The 19,728-nt window shown below is 41.9% G+C and overlaps 1 protein-coding gene across 2 annotated transcripts in view; it reads left to right on the forward strand.

Annotated features, from left to right (window-relative positions):
- The window catches only part of cdh8 (cadherin 8), a 77,661-nt gene extending 60,107 nt beyond the window's left edge, over positions 1-17,554 (forward strand). For both annotated transcript variants that reach the window (XM_036543512.1, XM_036543513.1), the window contains exons 8-12: positions 6,233-6,369; positions 8,757-8,878; positions 9,447-9,564; positions 14,909-15,160; positions 15,497-17,554. In XM_036543512.1, the coding sequence (XP_036399405.1) occupies positions 6,233-6,369; positions 8,757-8,878; positions 9,447-9,564; positions 14,909-15,160; positions 15,497-15,990 (1,123 nt within the window). In that variant the 3' untranslated portion in view covers positions 15,991-17,554. The remainder of the gene's footprint in view (positions 1-6,232; positions 6,370-8,756; positions 8,879-9,446; positions 9,565-14,908; positions 15,161-15,496) is intronic.
- Positions 17,555-19,728: the final 2,174 nt, after the last annotated feature.

The raw sequence follows: 19,728 nt of genomic DNA on the forward strand, positions 1-19,728 counted from the left end.
CACAATGGAGTAATGTTTTACTTTGATGTATTAAAGTTTATGAACTGACGCTGATAGCATTCAATTCATGCTGACAGTCATTCCCACTGTTTGATTTCGCCATGGTATTTAGATTTAATAATAATAAAGGAAAAAAAAAATATATATATATAGACATAATAAGAGTCCTGGCTTCCTCAGCTGCATCTCGGTAATATGACTAGTTCCAGAAAATATCAGAAGGGCACCTTGAGTATAGGTTATACCAGCAATTTTTCTCCATACACGCTGGCATTTCATTAATTCTCTTGTGACTCTCTCTATTCCAGGGACAACACTCAACAGGTTCTGTAATTATATAGGGGCCATGGAGAAAGTGAAATCATAGATTGGCTGCGACTGGTACAGTCTGGATTTTTCTGGTCGTAAAAAAACCTAAAAGGGTGGTTGTTTTAAAAGCTAAAAATGTCATTCATACCATACATGTCGACATATATCACAAATACCAATATGCATACAGTATTAGGATAACTGGCAGTCCTGGCAGAATCTTTTTTCCAGTTGGATCAAGCAAGGTTACTCTGTTTCTTGCTGGTACAATTCTCGCTGCATATCATTGCAGCAAGAGGACTTTTGCCTCCTCCAGTATATCTGACCATGTTGCAGGGCACGAGTGACCTGTATGCTGTATGTGTCCTTTATTAGACATTGCAAGCTGTGTCTTCCCACACCTTGAAAGTCAACCTTCTATGTGATTATTTTGGTTGATGTAAGGAGGTAGCCTCTATCACCATTGTGATCCAACAATCAGTCTTATGGATGCATCTAAATGTATTACTGTGGTATATAAAATAAGTTGAACACGTGAAAAATAAAGCAATTGCAATGTTCTCCGATATAGAAATTATAATATGACTCGATGTATTACATCTCCTCCTGTCCAGATTTTTCTTATTTCTTGGAAGAGGTTGATTATTGTTCTAAATTAATTGATGCTCAAAGATGTTCCTCCAATGTCGGTAGGGCCAGCCGGGGCTTACGAGCAAACCGCATTAGCTAAAGCTTCGGCGGGGCCACTTAGAGGCAGCGGAGAGATTTATTTTTTTTTCCTTTTCACAATGACATTTTAAGAAAGGAAAAAAGTAGCAGGACGCGGAACAGATTTCGTGCAGTAAAGTGGTTAATGTCACATTACTCCCCATATCTGCCAAGTGAAATGAGTGTCCAGCGGACAGAGCCGTGCCACTTACGGGACGTGGCGACTTTGAAGCTAACGGCCCTGACGCGACCTGACATTTCCTTGCCATTTTGTGCCGTTTGCCAGCGCTGATAAATTGTCCCACCACAGAATGCGGTGTTCCCTCTTAAGGGGGCATCCATTACCCCCACTTGAATACGATTACTGCGCCAGATCTGACATTTAAAAGCACACACTGTCATGTCATTTTCGCCGTGCGATATCCAAATTGCGTTTGACGTAGAGGAAACAAAACAACAACAGCAGCAAAATCTTGTCAATTTCGAGCTTGAGTTGAATCTTTCTGTGTTTGAGTTAATTGGGTGGTTGACAAAGCGGTTTTAGAGAGCATCACAGAAATAACCCCCCTTTTGGGGGATATTTAACAGGGTGCTGTCCTGTTTCCTGTTCTTTTTTTCTTCTTCTTTTACACTTATAATGAGCAGTATCTTGCCTGTGCTACAAAATTATTGGCTGTAAAAGCTTGCAGCATTTTTTCCCCTGGCCTCAGTAACCTGCTAATTCACCAGGTCACTGTACATTATAGCTTTGTCTCATTTCTTAAAGACGTGGTAACACATATTAAGCTTTTCTATTGAAATGAAAAATTAAAAGGTGAGACTGTCCTTTATTACTGTAATGACAAGCAGAAGGGGAAAAGGCACAAAAATACTGCCATGTCAAAAAAATGAACAAACTTTAAAAATATAACTGAAAACTGTATTTTGGTCAAATCCACTGAAACCCTGGTGAGGAGAGCAAAGTATGAATTAAACATCTGGAAGAGAGACATCAGTGGCATAGCTGTAGCCAGGGATTTTGAAAACATACTGTACTTGCCAAAGACCTAAATATTTTGCGTTTCCAGTCCATAGGAATAGTGTGAATACTTTTAGATTCTTAGTTTAGCTACTTGAACTGAAAAGAAAAAATATATACACCAGCTGTGGTCCTTTTTGCACAGAGGGGAAAAAAAAATGCACTCGGTCTTCATCAAATGAGCCTTGGCCCCAGTCTGTGTAATCAATATATATCTAAGAGTGTGGTAATGTTTTACAGAAAAAACCAGGCCTCCACTTCAGCTCTCAGTATTTCAGTGTTTGCTCGGCAGGCAGACCCACTCCAGAGAGCCGAGTCAGACCTCCTGACCGCCGTGCGCCAGTTTGTTTTTGATGATGACTCTAATTGCGCTTGCTCTGCGGGCAAAGGGGAAAGGGGGCACTAGTACCTGGCTCTCCGCGTACAGGAATCGTTTTCGGTCTTACACAGGGTTCCATTCCACGGTCCCCAGCCTTTTAATTCGCATTCTCTGCACGCCCCCCCCCCACCCCCCTGCTGTATCCCTCCTTCCCTCTCACCCCTCTTTCTCTCTCTGCCCTCTAGCTGTACTTTGCGCACTCAGCCAAGAGTGATTTCAGGTAGTCTCGCAATAATGCAGCACAATCTTTCAGCATCCTCTGTTCTTTCTGCTTGGGCAATCAATTCATGCATGACTTTTGGCATTACAAGGATCTCATTGCTTTTGTTCAGTTGAGGGCAGAAGCAGGGCTTTTAGATTCAGCCTTCTTCTGGGTGACGGTGCTGACGGTTAACCTCCTTTGATAGAAGACCTCGGTGTACATGCATTTATCACGACAGCTGACATGCAGCAAGTGGCATAACAAGGTCTTGTAAATGCGGGTGTCTGCAGTGTATATGTAGCGTGAATGTCACATTACAGGATCTGTGTTATTTCTGCATGAAGCCGTGTTAACGTTTAGGTGTAGAGGCAACTTAGGTAATGAGGTGGAACCAGGGGTCGGGGCGGGGGAGGAGGGGGATGGAGAGAGGTAAGGTCGTCCAAAGGTCGAGATCCTTTAGCATTATTCTTGAGGAAGCAGACCTTTCCTTAGGGTCCAAGGGTACAAGATGCCAGTCAATGCAGTAGCTTAATTAAACCCAATTTTATTTGTGAGTATAAAAACTACATTTTTACAACAACAATAATTTTTCCTGATACACTGAAAGAGACAACAAACAGTCTCCCTCCACAGGCCTCTGGCAAGATGTCTTTGTGCTCCCAGTCCATTTTCCAAGTGGGCATCTCCTCAAGTCCAGGCCAGCGCCTTCTGATCCTTCTCACTTGTTGGATGAGATTGAACCATCTGCTCCAATTCCTCCGTCTCATGATTGCTCCGCTAGCACCCCCTGCACAGAGGCATGCAAATGCGCTCAAACGATTTATTTTTTTTTTCCAGCTTTCCATCGCATGTGTAGTCGGCTGGCCTTCGGCCATTCAATCACAGAGCACTCAGCAGCCTCCGTAGTCCCTGCCGTCCGGCAGCCACATCGACTGAGGGAGGGTATGGTTGCCCTTTCCATGTCGTGCCCTCACACTGTCACACTTTGAAAAAACACAAGCTGTGTACTGCGGCCCTCTCCGCGGGAGCATTGCGTCATGAAACAGCTCCGGGAGGGGAAGTGAGAGCCTCCTGTGTTCTGCGGGGACGAACATCAAAGGCAGGTGTGTGTCTGAAAACGCGGGGCCCCATCAGAGACCGCGGGAGGTAAAACAACAACACGTTTCATCACCGGGCCTGTTATTCCTCACCTCGCTGGCCGACCACGGTTATTCTTCTAACGTCCATCCCACCAGTAGCTTACTGCACGTGTGCACATGTTGTGAGTAGATTGCACATGGTTGCACAATAGCTGCAGAGAATAAGCATATTATTATACAGTACCAGTCAAAAATTATAATGAAGTTGAAGTCTATGTATGAATGTATTTTAAAAAAGAATTAAAAAAATGGTGACTGCATAATTCTGTGTTAATTTCATAATTTCCATAATTTTGTGTTATTTCATAGTTTTGATGCATTTGCTATTATTCTAAAATGTGGTAAATAGTAAAAATAAAAACCCTGTCCAAACTTTTGACTGGCACTGATTGTTCCTACTCTGTAGGTTTATAGTAGTTTTCCATGCAGTCAGTTATATTCAGCAGTAAATAAGCACATTGTTTCTTTTGACCTTGTGTGTGAGTTTGCTTTGCTTCCCACAGTCAGATCACATCAGTTAAATAAACTTCAGTTACATCACAGACCGATATCCCCCTGGTTAATTTCCAATGCAGAGCTTGGTTTACCCTCCACCACAGTCCTTAGGCGTTTCCCTCACAGTGCAATGGCATAAACGCCTTCAGATCATGCACGCTGTAACCGTGTCTGGCACACAAGCCCTCCGGGTCTTTGAGTGCCATGCCATTCACAAATTCTCATCACAGTCTTTAAAGGAAACACAGATTTTTATTTATTTATTTTACCTTTTTAGCCTGTTTTTTACCCTTTTCAGTCTTCTAAGCACTTGCCCTGGGAAAACACAAATCCTATGGATTAACACCCTTACACCTGGAGCCACGCTGGCTACGAAAGTCAAAAAAGTCACCTTCAAAACACAACACCAACATCACCTCCCACTTGCATTTTCCACAAGTATCCATGTTGACCTAGGCCTTGCCTCTAAATTCCACATGTAGTTCTATATATTCATTCAGAGATCTTCTTGTGGCTCCACACATTATAGTATACCCGCACTATAACTTTTTTTTTTCTGTCCTTTCCATCGTTCCGAGTCTTCTCCTGTGAGTTTGCGATGTTGCCAGGCAGCAGCGATGACGTATTCCCTTGAAAATAAACAAACTAGCTGAGAGGTTTGGAGCTGCACTGTTCCATTTCCGTCAGTCTTATGTGAAAATAGTACCACCAGCCAATACATCTGGGCCCCCGATATGTTTCGCGAAAGACTGTTTCATGCTCCATTTATGATAGTTTCTCAGCTTCATTCAAAACGTCAGAGGAAACAGATAGGAATAGTGAAGGTATATTTTGCATGGCAGATTATAAATGTATTATAGAAAGAGGGAAAGAAAAAAATCACTGGGCTATTGAAGAGAACAGGTTGTTTCTTTCTACATAATCAACGGAAATATTTAAAACAGTTTGTGAATGATCTGCCCATGTACTCTTAATATTATAGTGGGTGTCTCAGAGTGGTTTTATTATGTCTTCTGCTGACATTAATTTGGAGCTAATAAATCTACACACAAAATGTGTGCCAGTGAGAATTTACAACATCCAAAGGATACTTAATTACTGTTTTTTTGTGTGGTTGTCTTTCAGACTGCTTTTTCTGTTAATTTTTGAAGTTTTGGTATACACATGATGGGATGTTTTAGGATTTGTCTCACAGCCCAACGTCAGGTTATCAGATGGGCGACTCTAACCTGCTCGTTGCAATGTACTCTTTGACGCTAGCTTCTGTCAGCTCATCTTGGAAGCAAAACTCTTCTTCTCCCTCTTCATCTTTTTTTTTTTCTTCTCTCGCTCCTTCAGAAATGTCAGAGCTCAATATGCCTCCTCATTCAGAATCTAGGCCAATGAGTAATTTATTTCTTTTCAATTTAGCCTGTTATCCGTCTCCCTGAGCTCTACGGTTCCGTGTGAATTTGTGAATTGGGACAACCAGATGGATAGTTAGACAAATAGTCTAGGGAGGGACCGTGGAGAGCAGGATGGGACTGAACAGGCATGTGCGTGCTAGCAGAGATTCAGAGGGGTGGGGTTGGGGGGGGGCGTGAGGTGGGAGGTGGCTGCTTGGTTGCCTTGCTCGTTTTCCTCGGTTGGTGAGTGCCTCATTGATGAGACTGGGGCCATTAATGAGATACTGTTTAGAGACTCCACAAGCTTCCCATTTACATCACTTTTTAAAAATTGGGTCTCTTGGACCTGATGGCACTTTAATGCCCTTCCCCACTAATCTGTAGCTGGTAATTAATCCTTAGGTGATAATTATTGAGTTCTCGCTGTTTTAAACGTATATTCGTCCACGGGCTGCACTTGATGAATAAGGCAGTTGTGGGGAGGACCTCAGGGATTGTTTTTTAAGAGCCGGATGTGTATGGAATACACAATGCACCAAAGGCTCGGAATCTGACTTCTTTTTGTTGTTTTTTTTTTTTCTCCGCTGTTTGTTTCAGGTACTTCATCGATCGACACACAGATCTTGAGAGGCAGTTCAACATAAATGTTGAGGACGGGAGGGTTACGCTGGCCAAGCCACTTGACAGAGAGACAGACATGTGGCACAACATCACAGTGACAGCCACGGAAGTCAGTAAGTGCAACCAGAGTGTAACCAGCATTTGGTTTTGTCGTTTTGTTTTGTTTATGTTTTGTGTTTGATTTCTTAGTTTTTGAAGCCGTCTTTGCTTTGGCTAATTGGCATTTCATTCCTTACGCTTGTACTCACCAGATTGTGACAGAGATGTGATTTAAAGATGCTTTTTGCATCCGGTTTTATTCATCTTAAAAGCAAACGGGCTTTTTCATCACTTGGAATGCCATTTCAGAAATCAGTCATAAAATCCACATTTTTCACTTGCAGCCCATACACTTTAGTAATCATTTAGTTGAGGCTTTATGTGGTGCAAACAAATAGTGTTTGAATGTGCAGTGTGGAAAATACATTAATCCGGTGAATTTTAATTGAGTTAAACAGCTCAGTAGTTTAATTTGTGGAACTGAAGTACATTAATGTGCCTCTAATAAACACCCACACCAGTCAATTGCAGCAATTCTAGTGTTCACAGTAGATAAAAAGATCCAAGGAGCTGAATGGCTTGAACATAATCTTTGGAGCATGCTATAGATATGTAAAAATACCATTTGCATTCTCATTGTTTCCGAGGACCGTATAGGAGGATAACGCCAAATATTACCGGTTTAAGCAAATGCGTGCGTAAAAGAAAATCGCTACCCTTGTTTGCTGTAAATCAAAGAAAAGTATCGTCATGGCTGCGTACAATTAAAGCAAAAGAGAAAAACGCTCGAAGCCTTCAGCGCGTCAGCTTTGCGTCAACCATACAGCTGAAAGAGCTGGCAGGGTCGATAAGGAGAGACGCTCACCCCTCGCAGTTCGAAACCAAACATCTCTCTCGACATCATATTTGTCACGTCACATTCCTGTGCGTGCTCTCCGCTTTGTTTTGATGCCCTTTGGCAAAGTGTCTGCGACTCGCGATAGCGGGGCGTCACTCAGCACACCTAATAGAAATTTGCTAAAATAAATACAGCCGTGTTTGCCGTTCTCTCCGGTTTGGAGATTGAACAAAAAAAGGCTCTCTGCCGTGAAGAGGAAGAATTGTATTCCCCCCGTAACGCTCCATCATGATTTGCCACCCAAACACAGACGTGTTCCTCTGCTTGCCCCAGATGACATCTGGCTAATCAGATTGACTTCCAAGCTGCCGCAGAGAGGAAGTCACTTTTTTTCACAGTCTGCAAAAGGTTTGGAGAGTCAGGGATGCAGTGCTTCTGAGACCTGCTCTCTCTGAAGCACACGCACACACACACACACACACACACACACACACACACACACACACACACGCGCGCACACTGATCTTGGCCCAAGCCCTCCCCTCCCTTCCACACTGAAATCATTCCACCCAGACGTTGAAATGACAAGAGATTTTGAAGAGAGCTCTTTTCAATTATTTTTCCTCAGCAACTGATTCAGTGATATGTTTTTTTTTTTTTTCTTTCTTTCTCAAATGAACTATTTCTTTTAAATTTGTGTCCTGAGATTCATGGTGCCCTGATTTGGTTCACAGTAAAACTCAGATTTAAACTAGCAAAAATGCACTCTGTCCTTCAGTCTGAGGAAAAAAAAAAATCTGCCTATGATACTTGGTCCACGTGTCTTGAATTATGAGGTTGGCTGTCGCTGAAATTAATGAAAAATATTGAGGGAGGAAAGCAAGACAAGGAGACGATTAAGGATAAAGGTCATTGCAGTTAGATTGAATACTGGACTAGAATCCAGATTACTTGAGGGGATATTATTATGTTTATCTGGTGGAATAAACATACTGCTATATCTGTTAGAAGGTACAATGTAATACAAAGACTGTCACATAGCTCAAGCACCCTTTGTTTCTTTTTTTTTATTTCATATCACTTGACCAAAACAAAAACACCACAGGTAAATACAGTTCACAGGATAATTACAACCGTAAGTGTTATTTGCATACATTCCTTAATCGCAGGAGGTTGTTCTGAAAAGGCGGGACTTCGTTCATAACACAGTGACAAGACATACAAATTGCTAATGTCAACAGCAGTGAACCATATTACCTCCTTACACAAATGAATAGATAATAGCTTCTAAATACAGGTGGCTGTGGCACTGATTAAAGATAGTAATTTGCAGGGGACAGTACACTAAGCAATAAACGCTAATCTTATGAAATCACCCCTCAGGTTCTTGTAGACATCAAGAAGCATTTATTTATATACTTTGGAGAACACGATACCTTTGTTTTAGTGACACACCTGCTGTCTATTGCATTCCTAATAAAAACCACAAAAGGAGTGGTTTCTCACCTGATCCACTGCCAAGCGAAGGGAAACCACATAGAAAAACTAAGTGTGGACTGCATTTTTCATGATCATGCGACATGATTTTATTTATTTATTTATTTATTTATTTATTTTCTTTAGAAAATCACAGCCAGATCTCCCGGGCGATCGTGGCCATTCAAGTTCTGGATGTCAACGACAATGCCCCGGAGTTTGCAACGGAGTACGAGGCCTTCCTGTGTGAAAATGGAAAACCAGGGCAGGTGAGAAATCAATCAGAACCGCTGGTGGCACTTCACATCTCAGTAATGATCAGCCATGGAGAATTATAGCCTGTTTATTTCACCGACAGACTCCTTTTCTGATACACTCTCCTTCCACAAAAGAGAGAAAATGAAAAAAGCCAGAATTGATCAGTGTAATTCATAATTCCAAGACCTCCCTCGCCCCCTCCCCCTGATGGAACAATGATATTCTAAATAACATCTTCAATATGTGCTTAGACATTTCCTCGGTCCTATTCAGCTGATTCAGAAAATGTGTCGCAACTAGAATGTCTAAACGCCGTTTACTGGATCAGAACTTTGACCTCCCCGTCGGTTCGAAATTAGAGCTAAGTACTTTGATGGTGGATATTTAAGTGAATGGTGGAAACAAAACAGAAAAGGACTCTCCCAAAGGATAAAAATTTTTAATTTCAGAAGTGAATGGTGAATGGTTTCATTGTATAGACAGCATCGACACCACAAGCTTGTGTAGGACGGCAAAAACAAGGTAATGAATAGGCCTTTCCCTTGGTGACTGTGTCTTTGTTTCTGTCTCCCTCCTAAGGTGATTCAGACCGTCAGTGCCGTCGACAAGGACGACCCACAAAATGGACACACTTTTGTCTATAGCCTGGTGCCAGAAATGTTGAACAATCCAAATTTCACCATTAAAAACAACAGAGGTAAGGTTTAGACTGTGAGGTGGTGTACCACCAAGGTCAGCAGATTAATACAGTACCAGTCAAAAGTCTGGACTCACCTGATTAAGATAACGGGAAATGCATTCAGACATTTTGATGTAAAGACTTACACTTAAATGCTTGAAATTTGTTTCTCAGACAAATATAAATAGCCCAGTGCTTATGTATGAATTTCTTTCTTTAAATAATATTTTTGGATATATTTTCATAGCTTTGATGTCTTTACTATTATTCTAAAACTTGAAAAATAGTAAAAGTAAAGAAAAACCCTTTCATGCGTAGGTGTGTCCAAATGTTTGACTTGTACTGTAGAGAAAACAGACATCTTGAAATGCAAAGTGTCATGTCAAATGTAGTCTGGAGGCTTTTTTGTCAAATTAAGTAACAAGGCTGAGGAGCTTGTGATGGTCACTGCAAGCAGATGTGCAGCTGTCTGGACATCGACTACCCTTTTCTTCAAAGCGCATTTTGAAAGAAATCAAATGAACAGGATGCAAATCTATTTTCTCCAGGAAATGACCTCTCTCTTCAGGGTAGGGCGACTTCTTGAGTTGTTGCAGTGAAGCAGATGGCTCTAAATTTGTTTGCTAAATACCATGATTGGTTTAGTGAGCTATCTGGGGTCCCTTCCTCCTCCCACAGTCTCACTTGCTGAAGAGCCTGATGTTATGCAATGTTTTCAAAGGGCTTGGGGTGAAGAAGCATCATCTGGTCCCGTCTGTTCCGACATGAGAGATGTGGGTGAGGAGCATTGCTGCTTAGGTTTAAAAATCATGCTCATTTTACTGGAATCTATAATTCGCATCACTCACATTCTTCCAGCCAAGGCAAAGAACAACACAGATTCATCAAGACGTGGCTTTGGAACCTTAAAAGTTTCACAGAAAGTTGCAGGTAAAAATACGCAGAGGAAAAATAACGGATCCTGTAAGGGGAAGGAGGAAAATTAAGATCGATCTCAGTGAGCAGCGTTTCTTGCAGTCCTCACTTCATACCTCACAGAAACAATGTATTTATTTCCAGTGAAAATGGGCTTTGTGTCCCATGGTGGCTTCCATTGTGCAGCGCTGTGTTTGGGGCTTGGTTTGTCCTTGGCAATTTTTGAATCCAAGGGTCCATGACTGCGGCCCCTCCAGCTGCGACAGACACATAGCTCTTTGGTAAGCCGGGGAGTGCAGGGCAGACAATCCCCCACCCCCACCCCCACCCCGTCACACACCCCACACCCTCCCCTCCCCTCCACCCCTGCCATCTCCTGCAATGCAGTGGTATGCTCATCAGCTCTTGAGGAGGATGATGGACTGGGGAACATGATTAGGACCACGCTGTCAGCTAATTCTTAGAAACGCAGAGCTGTTCAGATGAAGCAAGAGAGCTCCACAAATTGCTCCACCTGCCAAGAAAATGCAAAGTGCATCTTTTCTGTGGAATCTGCATATAAGATTACTAATGGGGGGCTCAGTGTGGGAGCAGTTCTTTTGCTAAACCCTTGATTTTGAGGCATAGGCAAGTAGCATGTGGATAGAATCTTCTGTATGGCTCTGTTCAGCTGCTCTGTCCCCACTACCTGTCCATTGTGTAACATGCTCAGATTACACGTTTCACGTACACATACGCACACACACACACACACACACACACACACACACACACAGATCTCAATTAACAGAGATGCAGCTTGAAATGCTCTGTGATCAGCACATTCATTCCACTGACAGCAAATAAATCTTTTTTTTTTTTCCCCCTGTCACACATTTAGCCCATTTCCACAATAGAGGCTTGAAAACTCAAAATGTGCAAAAACCGTAATTCCTCTGGAAAAAAAAGAACATCCAACAATTAACAATGAGATACTAATAATGTCTGAATATTATATGATTTCTATTGTTATATCATAGCTCTATTCAGGAGTCTGAAGCTTGAATATATGGCAGCTATTGCAATTAATCCAATTGAGTTTGTTTGGGGTAGGAGTGCCTTGTATTGTTCCATTGTGGAACATGGTCTTCCTTTGAGCTGCACTGTCCCTGAGTTTGAAAGTAACTTGCTCATGTCTGAACATGTGGGAATTTATCCAGGGCTATTTCCAAACCATTGTCAATGCATATTGGACTGACAGATACACAGTTCATAACACTAATAAAATTTCATCAGAACAATCTTGACACATATTTTATTTAGCATATATTTGAACAAACATGATACAACACATTCAAATATGCAGTATCCAGTGGGCTAGCTTGTTATAAAGCTACAGTAGCTAACACTAGAGCAATATTAGATTTTTGAATCTTTGAGTTACATATTTTACAGCTACTTACTAATGTAGCAGACTTACTGTGGTTATTTCAGGCATATGTGCTCAAACATAAGTAATGGATGTCTGTTTATCAAAATCTTCACTGGCTCATTTAGTTTGTTTTGCAAAAGTAATGTATACCTTACTAGCAAAATAAAGTATCAATGTATCTGAATAGCTTATTTCCAGCTGTAATCACTTGTTAATTTATATATGTTTAGATATTCACCCTATGTTGTGTTTTTTTTTTTCTCTCCATGAGCTAGCCATCTATGTAAATAATTTATTCTGGGTCTTTAAAAATATTAATATTCTGCATTTCATGAAAAGCATTTGGCCCATTTGGCTGAAATAAGCAGTAAAATCTTATTAAAAATCCTAAAATCTTAAAAATCCACCGAAATGATTTTGATCACGGGGCTGAAATTTCTCTCTGATCTTTCCTCAGATGAACCTACAAAAATTGTATCTAAAAGGGGGGCAGGGCACAGTGATGTTTTACAGAAAAAAACCAGGCCTCCACTTCGGCTCTCAGTATTTCAGTGTTTGCTCGGCAGGCAGACCCACTCCAGAGAGCCGAGTCAGACCTCCTGACCGCCGTGCGCCAGTTTGTTTTTGATGATGACTCTAATTGTGCTCGCTTTGCGGGCAAAGGGGAAAGGGAGCACTGGTACCTGGCACCGCGCTGCGAAGAATTGCTCTGAGCTGCACAGGGGATCCAAACTTTTCCAGCCGTTGCTTTCTCATTCTCTGCACACCTCTCTCTCTCTCCCTCCTTTTTTTCACTCCTCCACCTCCCTTTCTCTGCCTCCCTCCAATATACAGCTCCTTCGGGGGTTAAATTTTTTGTTTGAATCTTTTGACAGTTAAACCAACTGTTCTAAGGGCTTGTTAAGTTGAAACAGGCACACAGGACGCTCTCTTCTCTGCTTCTCTGGATCCCCATGCGATGGTATTTCTTTAATATTTAGTTGCTACGCTTTCATAGGCAATGCACATCCTCAATTGTTAATAGCATATAATATCAAAAATGGGACTTTAATTATTACAATAAATCAGCTCAAGGCGTAAAGCAAATAATTGCTCTGTGGTCCTGGAAATGTGTACATGTTTCATTAGGATGTTTATTGTATGAACACAAATAAATGCCCTGCCATAATTTCTTCTTGATCCTTGCCCCTGTAAAATATCCATTTTCCACTTCGCTCTTTCCCAGATTAGAGTGAGTTCACTCATTCTAATCAACATTTATGGGCTGTAAAAAACGACATTTGGTTGGAGGGCACATGAGACATTCTGTGTCTCTCACTTGTGTATTAAAATTACCTTTACCCAATTATCCACTTTACCGGCGTCCGACTTGACTCCTTTCGGGTTAATAGCTTCACTCGTGCCTTCTCCTCCTCCTCCTTCTCTCCTCCCTCCCAACGCAGTTCTCAAACGGAGAGGGGTGGTGTACACCAAGGCAAAGATCAAGGTTTTTAGAAACGTATTTCCAAATTAAGTTCCCATTTGTCAGCCATACCGAACCATGTGGGATTCTGAAGTTTAAAAGTGTGTCGAGAAGTGGGTACAAGGAGCAGGATAATGAACACAGACCGTCTTATAAGTGGCATTTCCAAGCCTGTGGCACTTTACCGGCTGGCCTGTTTCTTTTTTCTTTTTTTCTTCAGGAGACGGTGGATTCCTACTGTTACATTTATAAAAATGCCACAGTGCATCTCTGGAGTTTTATATCTTGTCATATAACATTGCTTGTGATCACAGTTATACTGTGGCTCGTGTCTGCCTAGGAAAAATTAAGAGTGTATGCAAGTTAAGGGACATGAACAACAGTTGCGAAGCCCCACTCTCTCAAGCAGAGGATGCAATGAATCAATGGGCTGTCATTTTCAATGGAGCCCCAGCCATCCCAGTCTGTCCTGACTAGTTACCAGAGAATCAGAGACTAATAAATTTATTTATTTATGCATTTGTTTTCTTGAAATGTACTCAAAGTGTGTACTGAATTGGGCTTCCCATTTCAATTGGTGGCTCTGCAAACTGATGTAGAATATGAAATCAGATTCATACCAAAGCATTGTCACAGCACAGCACTTTTTTTTTTGTCTTTTTTCCTTTTTGATTGCTGGCAAGAACAATGTTGTTTCAAACATTTTACTCTATTAAAACAGTGTGTGCAATTTCTAAAATCTAAATTGCTTTTCGTTTATGAGTTGTAGCCCAGAGCATATGGCGGACTTAGCGGATTTATTTTGCTGATAGTGACAAGCATGAGTCATATTCTGCTTTATCTAAATGGATAATACAGGCCAATAGCATTACTGATGGGCTTTTGTGAGAACAATTCAAAAGTAAAGATAACCATTGAGATCAATAGAATCCCCAGAGGCGGTATTGAAGGGTTGCAGTGGGAATAACGATTAAACACATTTATTTATTTTTTAAGAGAATATTGACGCAAAAAGGACCTGGCAGTGGTCGATGAGTAGCCTTTAGTTGTTTTTTATTTATTTTTTTTGGTCTCTGTATTGTGAACATCTGGACAGGGAAATGTGAGCGGCATATAATAATAAATGTAGGTTGTTGCCCCTCTTCCAAACTAATATTCTGCCATCCAAGGCAGGAGGTTAACTCAATTTTAAAACAGTGCTGGAAGCAATGCACTACAAAGATGCCAACAAGAGACTTTAGATATGAAGCCATCACTGACACATTTGTCATTTTAAACTTGCGCTGAGTCACTGTCTACCTTGTGTGCTCCCACAACTGGTTGTTTGTGATGTGAAAGTAGTGCATAGAGTGAATGTATGTGATCGATACCAACAAGGCGCAGCTTTTAACTGTACTTTTTAAATTTGTGGTCTGTAGTTGTCCAACCTGAACAGATTACATAGCAAATCCATCCTCAGTGTGGCATGCCAAAGAGAACTCTGGGCAGCCTGGACTCTTTCAGTGACAGTGTCCCACCGCTTCCTGTCTCTGCCACCACTTCCTGTTTCACCGCTTATGCCATTCTCTCCGCAGACAACTCCATCAGCATCCTGGCCAAGCACGACTCCTTCCGGAGGCAGAAGCAGGAGATGTACTTCCTGCCCATCGTCGTCACGGACAACGGGAACCCTCCCATGAGCAGCACCAACACCCTGACCATCCAGGTGTGCGGCTGTAGCAAGGAGGGCGTCGTCCAGTCCTGCAACGTGGAGGCCTACGTCCTGCCGATTGGACTCAGCATGGGTGCCCTGATTGCTATTCTGGCCTGTATAATCTTACTCTTAGGTACGCCTCCTCGCAACTTATCCACCTCCCATCGCAACCATGAATGTCAAGTGGTGCCTTTTAAACTCCTTTTAAAGGGCTATTTTTGTAACTGTTTGCACCAGGTCTATTAGAGTTACGTAAACAGCACACTAATGCAGAATCACAAAAATTGTAACCTTGCAAAACAGATTTTTAGGAATATAATTATGACTCATTGTACATTTCATTATTACAGTTTTAATTTTAACCTTTTTTACTTGAACCTTGATGCTATATTTATCACTGCTAGTGACATGTGCTTCTGCGATATGGTAGAGCCTAACACCATGACTGTGACGTTTCCTTCCTGTGTAGTCATCGTCGTGCTGTTTGTGACGCTGCGGAGGCACAAAAATGAGCCGCTGATAATCAAGGATGACGAGGACGTGCGGGAGAACATCATCCGCTACGACGACGAGGGTGGCGGCGAGGAGGACACGGAGGCCTTTGACATCGCCACGCTGCAGAACCCCGACGGGATCAACGGCTTCCTGCCGCGCAAGGACATCAAGCCCGACCTGCAGTTCATGCCGCGGCAGGGCCAGAACTCGGGCCCCAACGGTGTGGACGTGGACGAGTTCATCAATGTGCGACTCCACGAGGCAGACAACGACCCCACGGCGCCCCCCTACGACTCCATCCAGATCTACGGCTACGAGGGGCGGGGCTCCGTCGCCGGCTCGCTCAGCTCCCTGGAGACAGCGTCCTCGGAGTCGGACCAGAACTTCGACTACCTCAGAGAGTGGGGCCCACGTTTCAGAAGACTGGGGGAGCTGTACTCAGTGGGCGAGAGCGACAAGGAAACCTGACCACGGATTTAAAGGGACCCCTTTCGATATCGTCCGCATACTTGTGTATTACGCTAGGGTTGCCAGATGTTAGAGACAGCTGTTTAAAAAAAGGGAAGAAACCTATTTTTTAAAAAAAAATTCTTAGAGGAAAGCATAGCGTTCGTCATCTTACTGCATCAAACGCATTGTAATGTTGAGCCAAACTAAACAATGTCTATATTAGGAGGTCTATGATACTTGTGGAGTGTGCATTAGAATCTGTCGAGTGTCTAGCAGTGTTTGAGGTATTTTGTCGTTCACTGTGACCACCAGAAGCATCAAGACCTGGATTCTCGGTAGTCGCGCGAAGAGAGCCAAGATGGAGGATACGTCGAACACAACACCACTCGTTGGGGCTGCGTGGGCATCGGGGGCTGCGGTCAGGAGTAGTCTTGGTTTTCAACCGTTTACCTGTCGCCCAGCCAATCAGGAACAAAATACTAAACAAAAATGATCAACTAAACCAACGTGAAAAAGCAATATATGGTTTTCATTAAAGTGTTGAATGTACGTATGAAAACAAAAAGACAAAAACCATCGACCATTGGCTTTAAGAAGCGTTAGTTACGATACTCTTTGATACCCGGTGGCTACATTTATTATATAAACCGGAGGAGCCTATTGGCCTGCTTTGTACAACTCTTTATATTCACCTGTTCTAAGTGTGGTACGCACTCAAAGATAATTAGCCTATAACAGACTATAGAGATGTAAAAGACAATTCTAGGTAATAACGAGGCCTTTTTACAAAAGTAAGCATCGAATACAGTTGTACTCTGTGTCTTTTCTTATACGATCATGCTGTTTCTTCATTGTAGTTAGTATAATTTTTATAATGTCACTGGCTGGTTTTGTGCAACAGGTATGAAATGGGTGTGATTTGATTATCTTGATTAATTTTGCAAATTTCTTTTTCAATTAATTTATTTTTTTCACCAGACAAGCTGATATACTGAATCTAAATCGGATGTCCTGAAGATGTAATGAATACTGTCATGCAGAAAAGTGAAGCTTTATTAAATTATGAAAAATAAGTCTCTTTTAAGTGACGAGGGGGTAGAGGTGTTCGGTATTTAACCACACATACACTGTGTATATATTTCTCGAATGATCATTGAAGCACAACAGCTGGAAGATTCAAATCTGTGTGTATACAGGACCGCTGGACATGCAAGTAAACACAATTATAAAGCTGGTAATCTTAACCCATGAAAAAAAATACAGATACAAACCTTGCTTATTGTGCTATACAGTGTAATATTAGACAAAATACATGTACATAGGATTAATGCTAACTTTCTTAGCTTTTCTTTTAGGCATTAGGTTTGTCTATGCACGTAGGCTATTGCACATGAGAATCTGAACAGGCACTTCAGCTGCGTGCATACTCAATTTGTACTGATACCGTATATGGCAGTTCTCCGTAGACTCAACGGTATATATAAGATAGTCTTATCCGCAATTCATATTTTCTACCGTGCTTTTGACGCTTATAAACTTATGTATGTTTCATTATTTACTCTATGTATTGTACTCAAAGATACCCCTGTATTGTTTCCTACTTTGTGAAATATATTTTTATAAATACTGCTGGGAGTTGTCTTCTTTGGCAATGAGGGCAGGGTTAAGATGTTCGCCTAGGTAACAGTCACCTGATCTCTGTCACCTCCATATGCCTGTTATTATGACGAATGATCAACTCTGTATACCCCGAGGATGTAGATATATTGATGTGCTTGAGTGTCTTCAGCCATTAAATTCCAGACATGCCCAAACCTTTAACATTCCCTTAGTTATGAACTCACCGGATCCCTTCATCCAAGATTTGTGGTCATGTGATTGAATGAAAAATGCATTGAACAGCAAACCTCACCTGCTAATAACCTGTTTTCTTTCCACTCCTGTCAATGAGCAAAATTCACACAAACTCTCAGTTAATCCAAACGATGGCAAAATTTATTTGCATTGCCGGCACACCCAGACAAGGCAACTGTCAATTAACATTTTACAAGCATATACACTGAATCAGTAGATATAAATCCCCTACTTCATCAACGGCGTTAATACGTGAATCAAATCTGAAACCTTATGATTACCATTCTGACTTTCTATCCATATGCCATACCGATGGCAGTATTACTTTCAGTGTTCTTTTCTACCAACAGAGTCGATCACCTATATTACATAGCTTAGGCCTCCCTTAGAATTCCAGGTTAGCTCAAATACTCCCATCTTGTTCATGAACTTATGTACAATTCAGACTTTGTTATAATTCCATCTAAAACTTTGAAAACTGCAGTGACACTGTATATTTTCTATTCTGTTCCCCTTGTTTTTTTTTCAGGTTACATGCTTAGTCTGCCCAAAGAAGAACTTTGCTCAGTAGTACAATTAAACTTAATTGTCTGTCACCGTGATAATGTTTTGCCATAAAAGAACATCTTGCCATAATGGTGTGCAAATTCCATCATGGCAGACCTGCATGGTATAAATATACCAAGACATTTAAGTACTTTATTTTCAACTGTCCTTCAACACTTGGAAGATTCATGACTGCAGATGTTATCAGATGGTCAGGCAGATGGATCGAAGATAGATAGATTAGAGATCGGTATAGATGAATGTTCATTCGCATATGCTAGAACCATTTTTTACAGGCCTGCAAAACATAGAGTACATGATTTGTCAATGCTGTGGATTATTGTAGGCATGAAAATGACAGATCAATAGATAGATACAGACATTTGCTGAGATTTTTTACTGGAGGACTAAACCATACATTTGCATTTTCCTTCCCTAACATTCAATAAAATTTGCCTACAGTGTCAGAAATATGTAGAGAAAAAGATTATCATCGGAGCAACAGCAATCAATCTAAACCAGAGTTCCTCTTAAGTAAAGATTGTGAGATACTGTATGTTGGGTTTATTTCTTCAGACAAAAACATGTGCATGAATGCCATGTAGAAATTTATTTGAGTGGCTACCAGGGGGGCCTCGCTGGCTGCCAAAACCGGATTTTCTCTTTTCTTGCAGCTTGGAAACACCCGGAATGGTCAGCACGATACAATAGCTATATGTCAAGTGTTTGCCCTTTCTTATGTCCTTTGTCATTGACTACCGGTGCGACCTTCACTACGATTATTCTTATCTCTCCTGCGTAATTGACTTTTTGAATCCAGCGGTCAAACATGAAGGAACTCGGGACAGGAAATCAGTGTTACCCTTCAGGCTAAACCCACCGCCCACCCATCCTTGAAACCTGCCAACCTCCATCTTGTTGTCAGCTGCAGAGATAGACCGCCAGGCGACGTGGGATCAGAGGACGGCCGGGCCTTGGCTGACTCCGTCGCAAACCGCATTCCAGAACATTAGATAAATGGCATTTCCTCACTCAAATTCCACCAGCGCGTTCCACTCCTCATCAGAGGCAGCCACAGTGGGGACAACGGAGTGCTTAAGATGCAAGTGTTTTACCACAAAGATTATCGGACGTTAACCCGAATGTGAAGCGCCTGGCAGAAAAGCGGGAAATGTCAGACGCTGATTGGTTTTCTCCCACCTTTTAAGATAAATCTGGCAAGTGCCGGGGATGACGAAAGGGATGACTTTTTGGGCGTACAATATGCTGCCATTGTTCCCACCCCAACGCTGTCAAAACAAGCCGGAGCTTTATCGGTTTGGCATTCTGGAACTGGGGCGCATCAATGCTGACACC

The sequence above is a fragment of the Megalops cyprinoides genome, chromosome 13 (assembly GCF_013368585.1).
Source record: "Megalops cyprinoides isolate fMegCyp1 chromosome 13, fMegCyp1.pri, whole genome shotgun sequence".
Lineage (NCBI taxonomy): Eukaryota > Metazoa > Chordata > Actinopteri > Elopiformes > Megalopidae > Megalops > Megalops cyprinoides.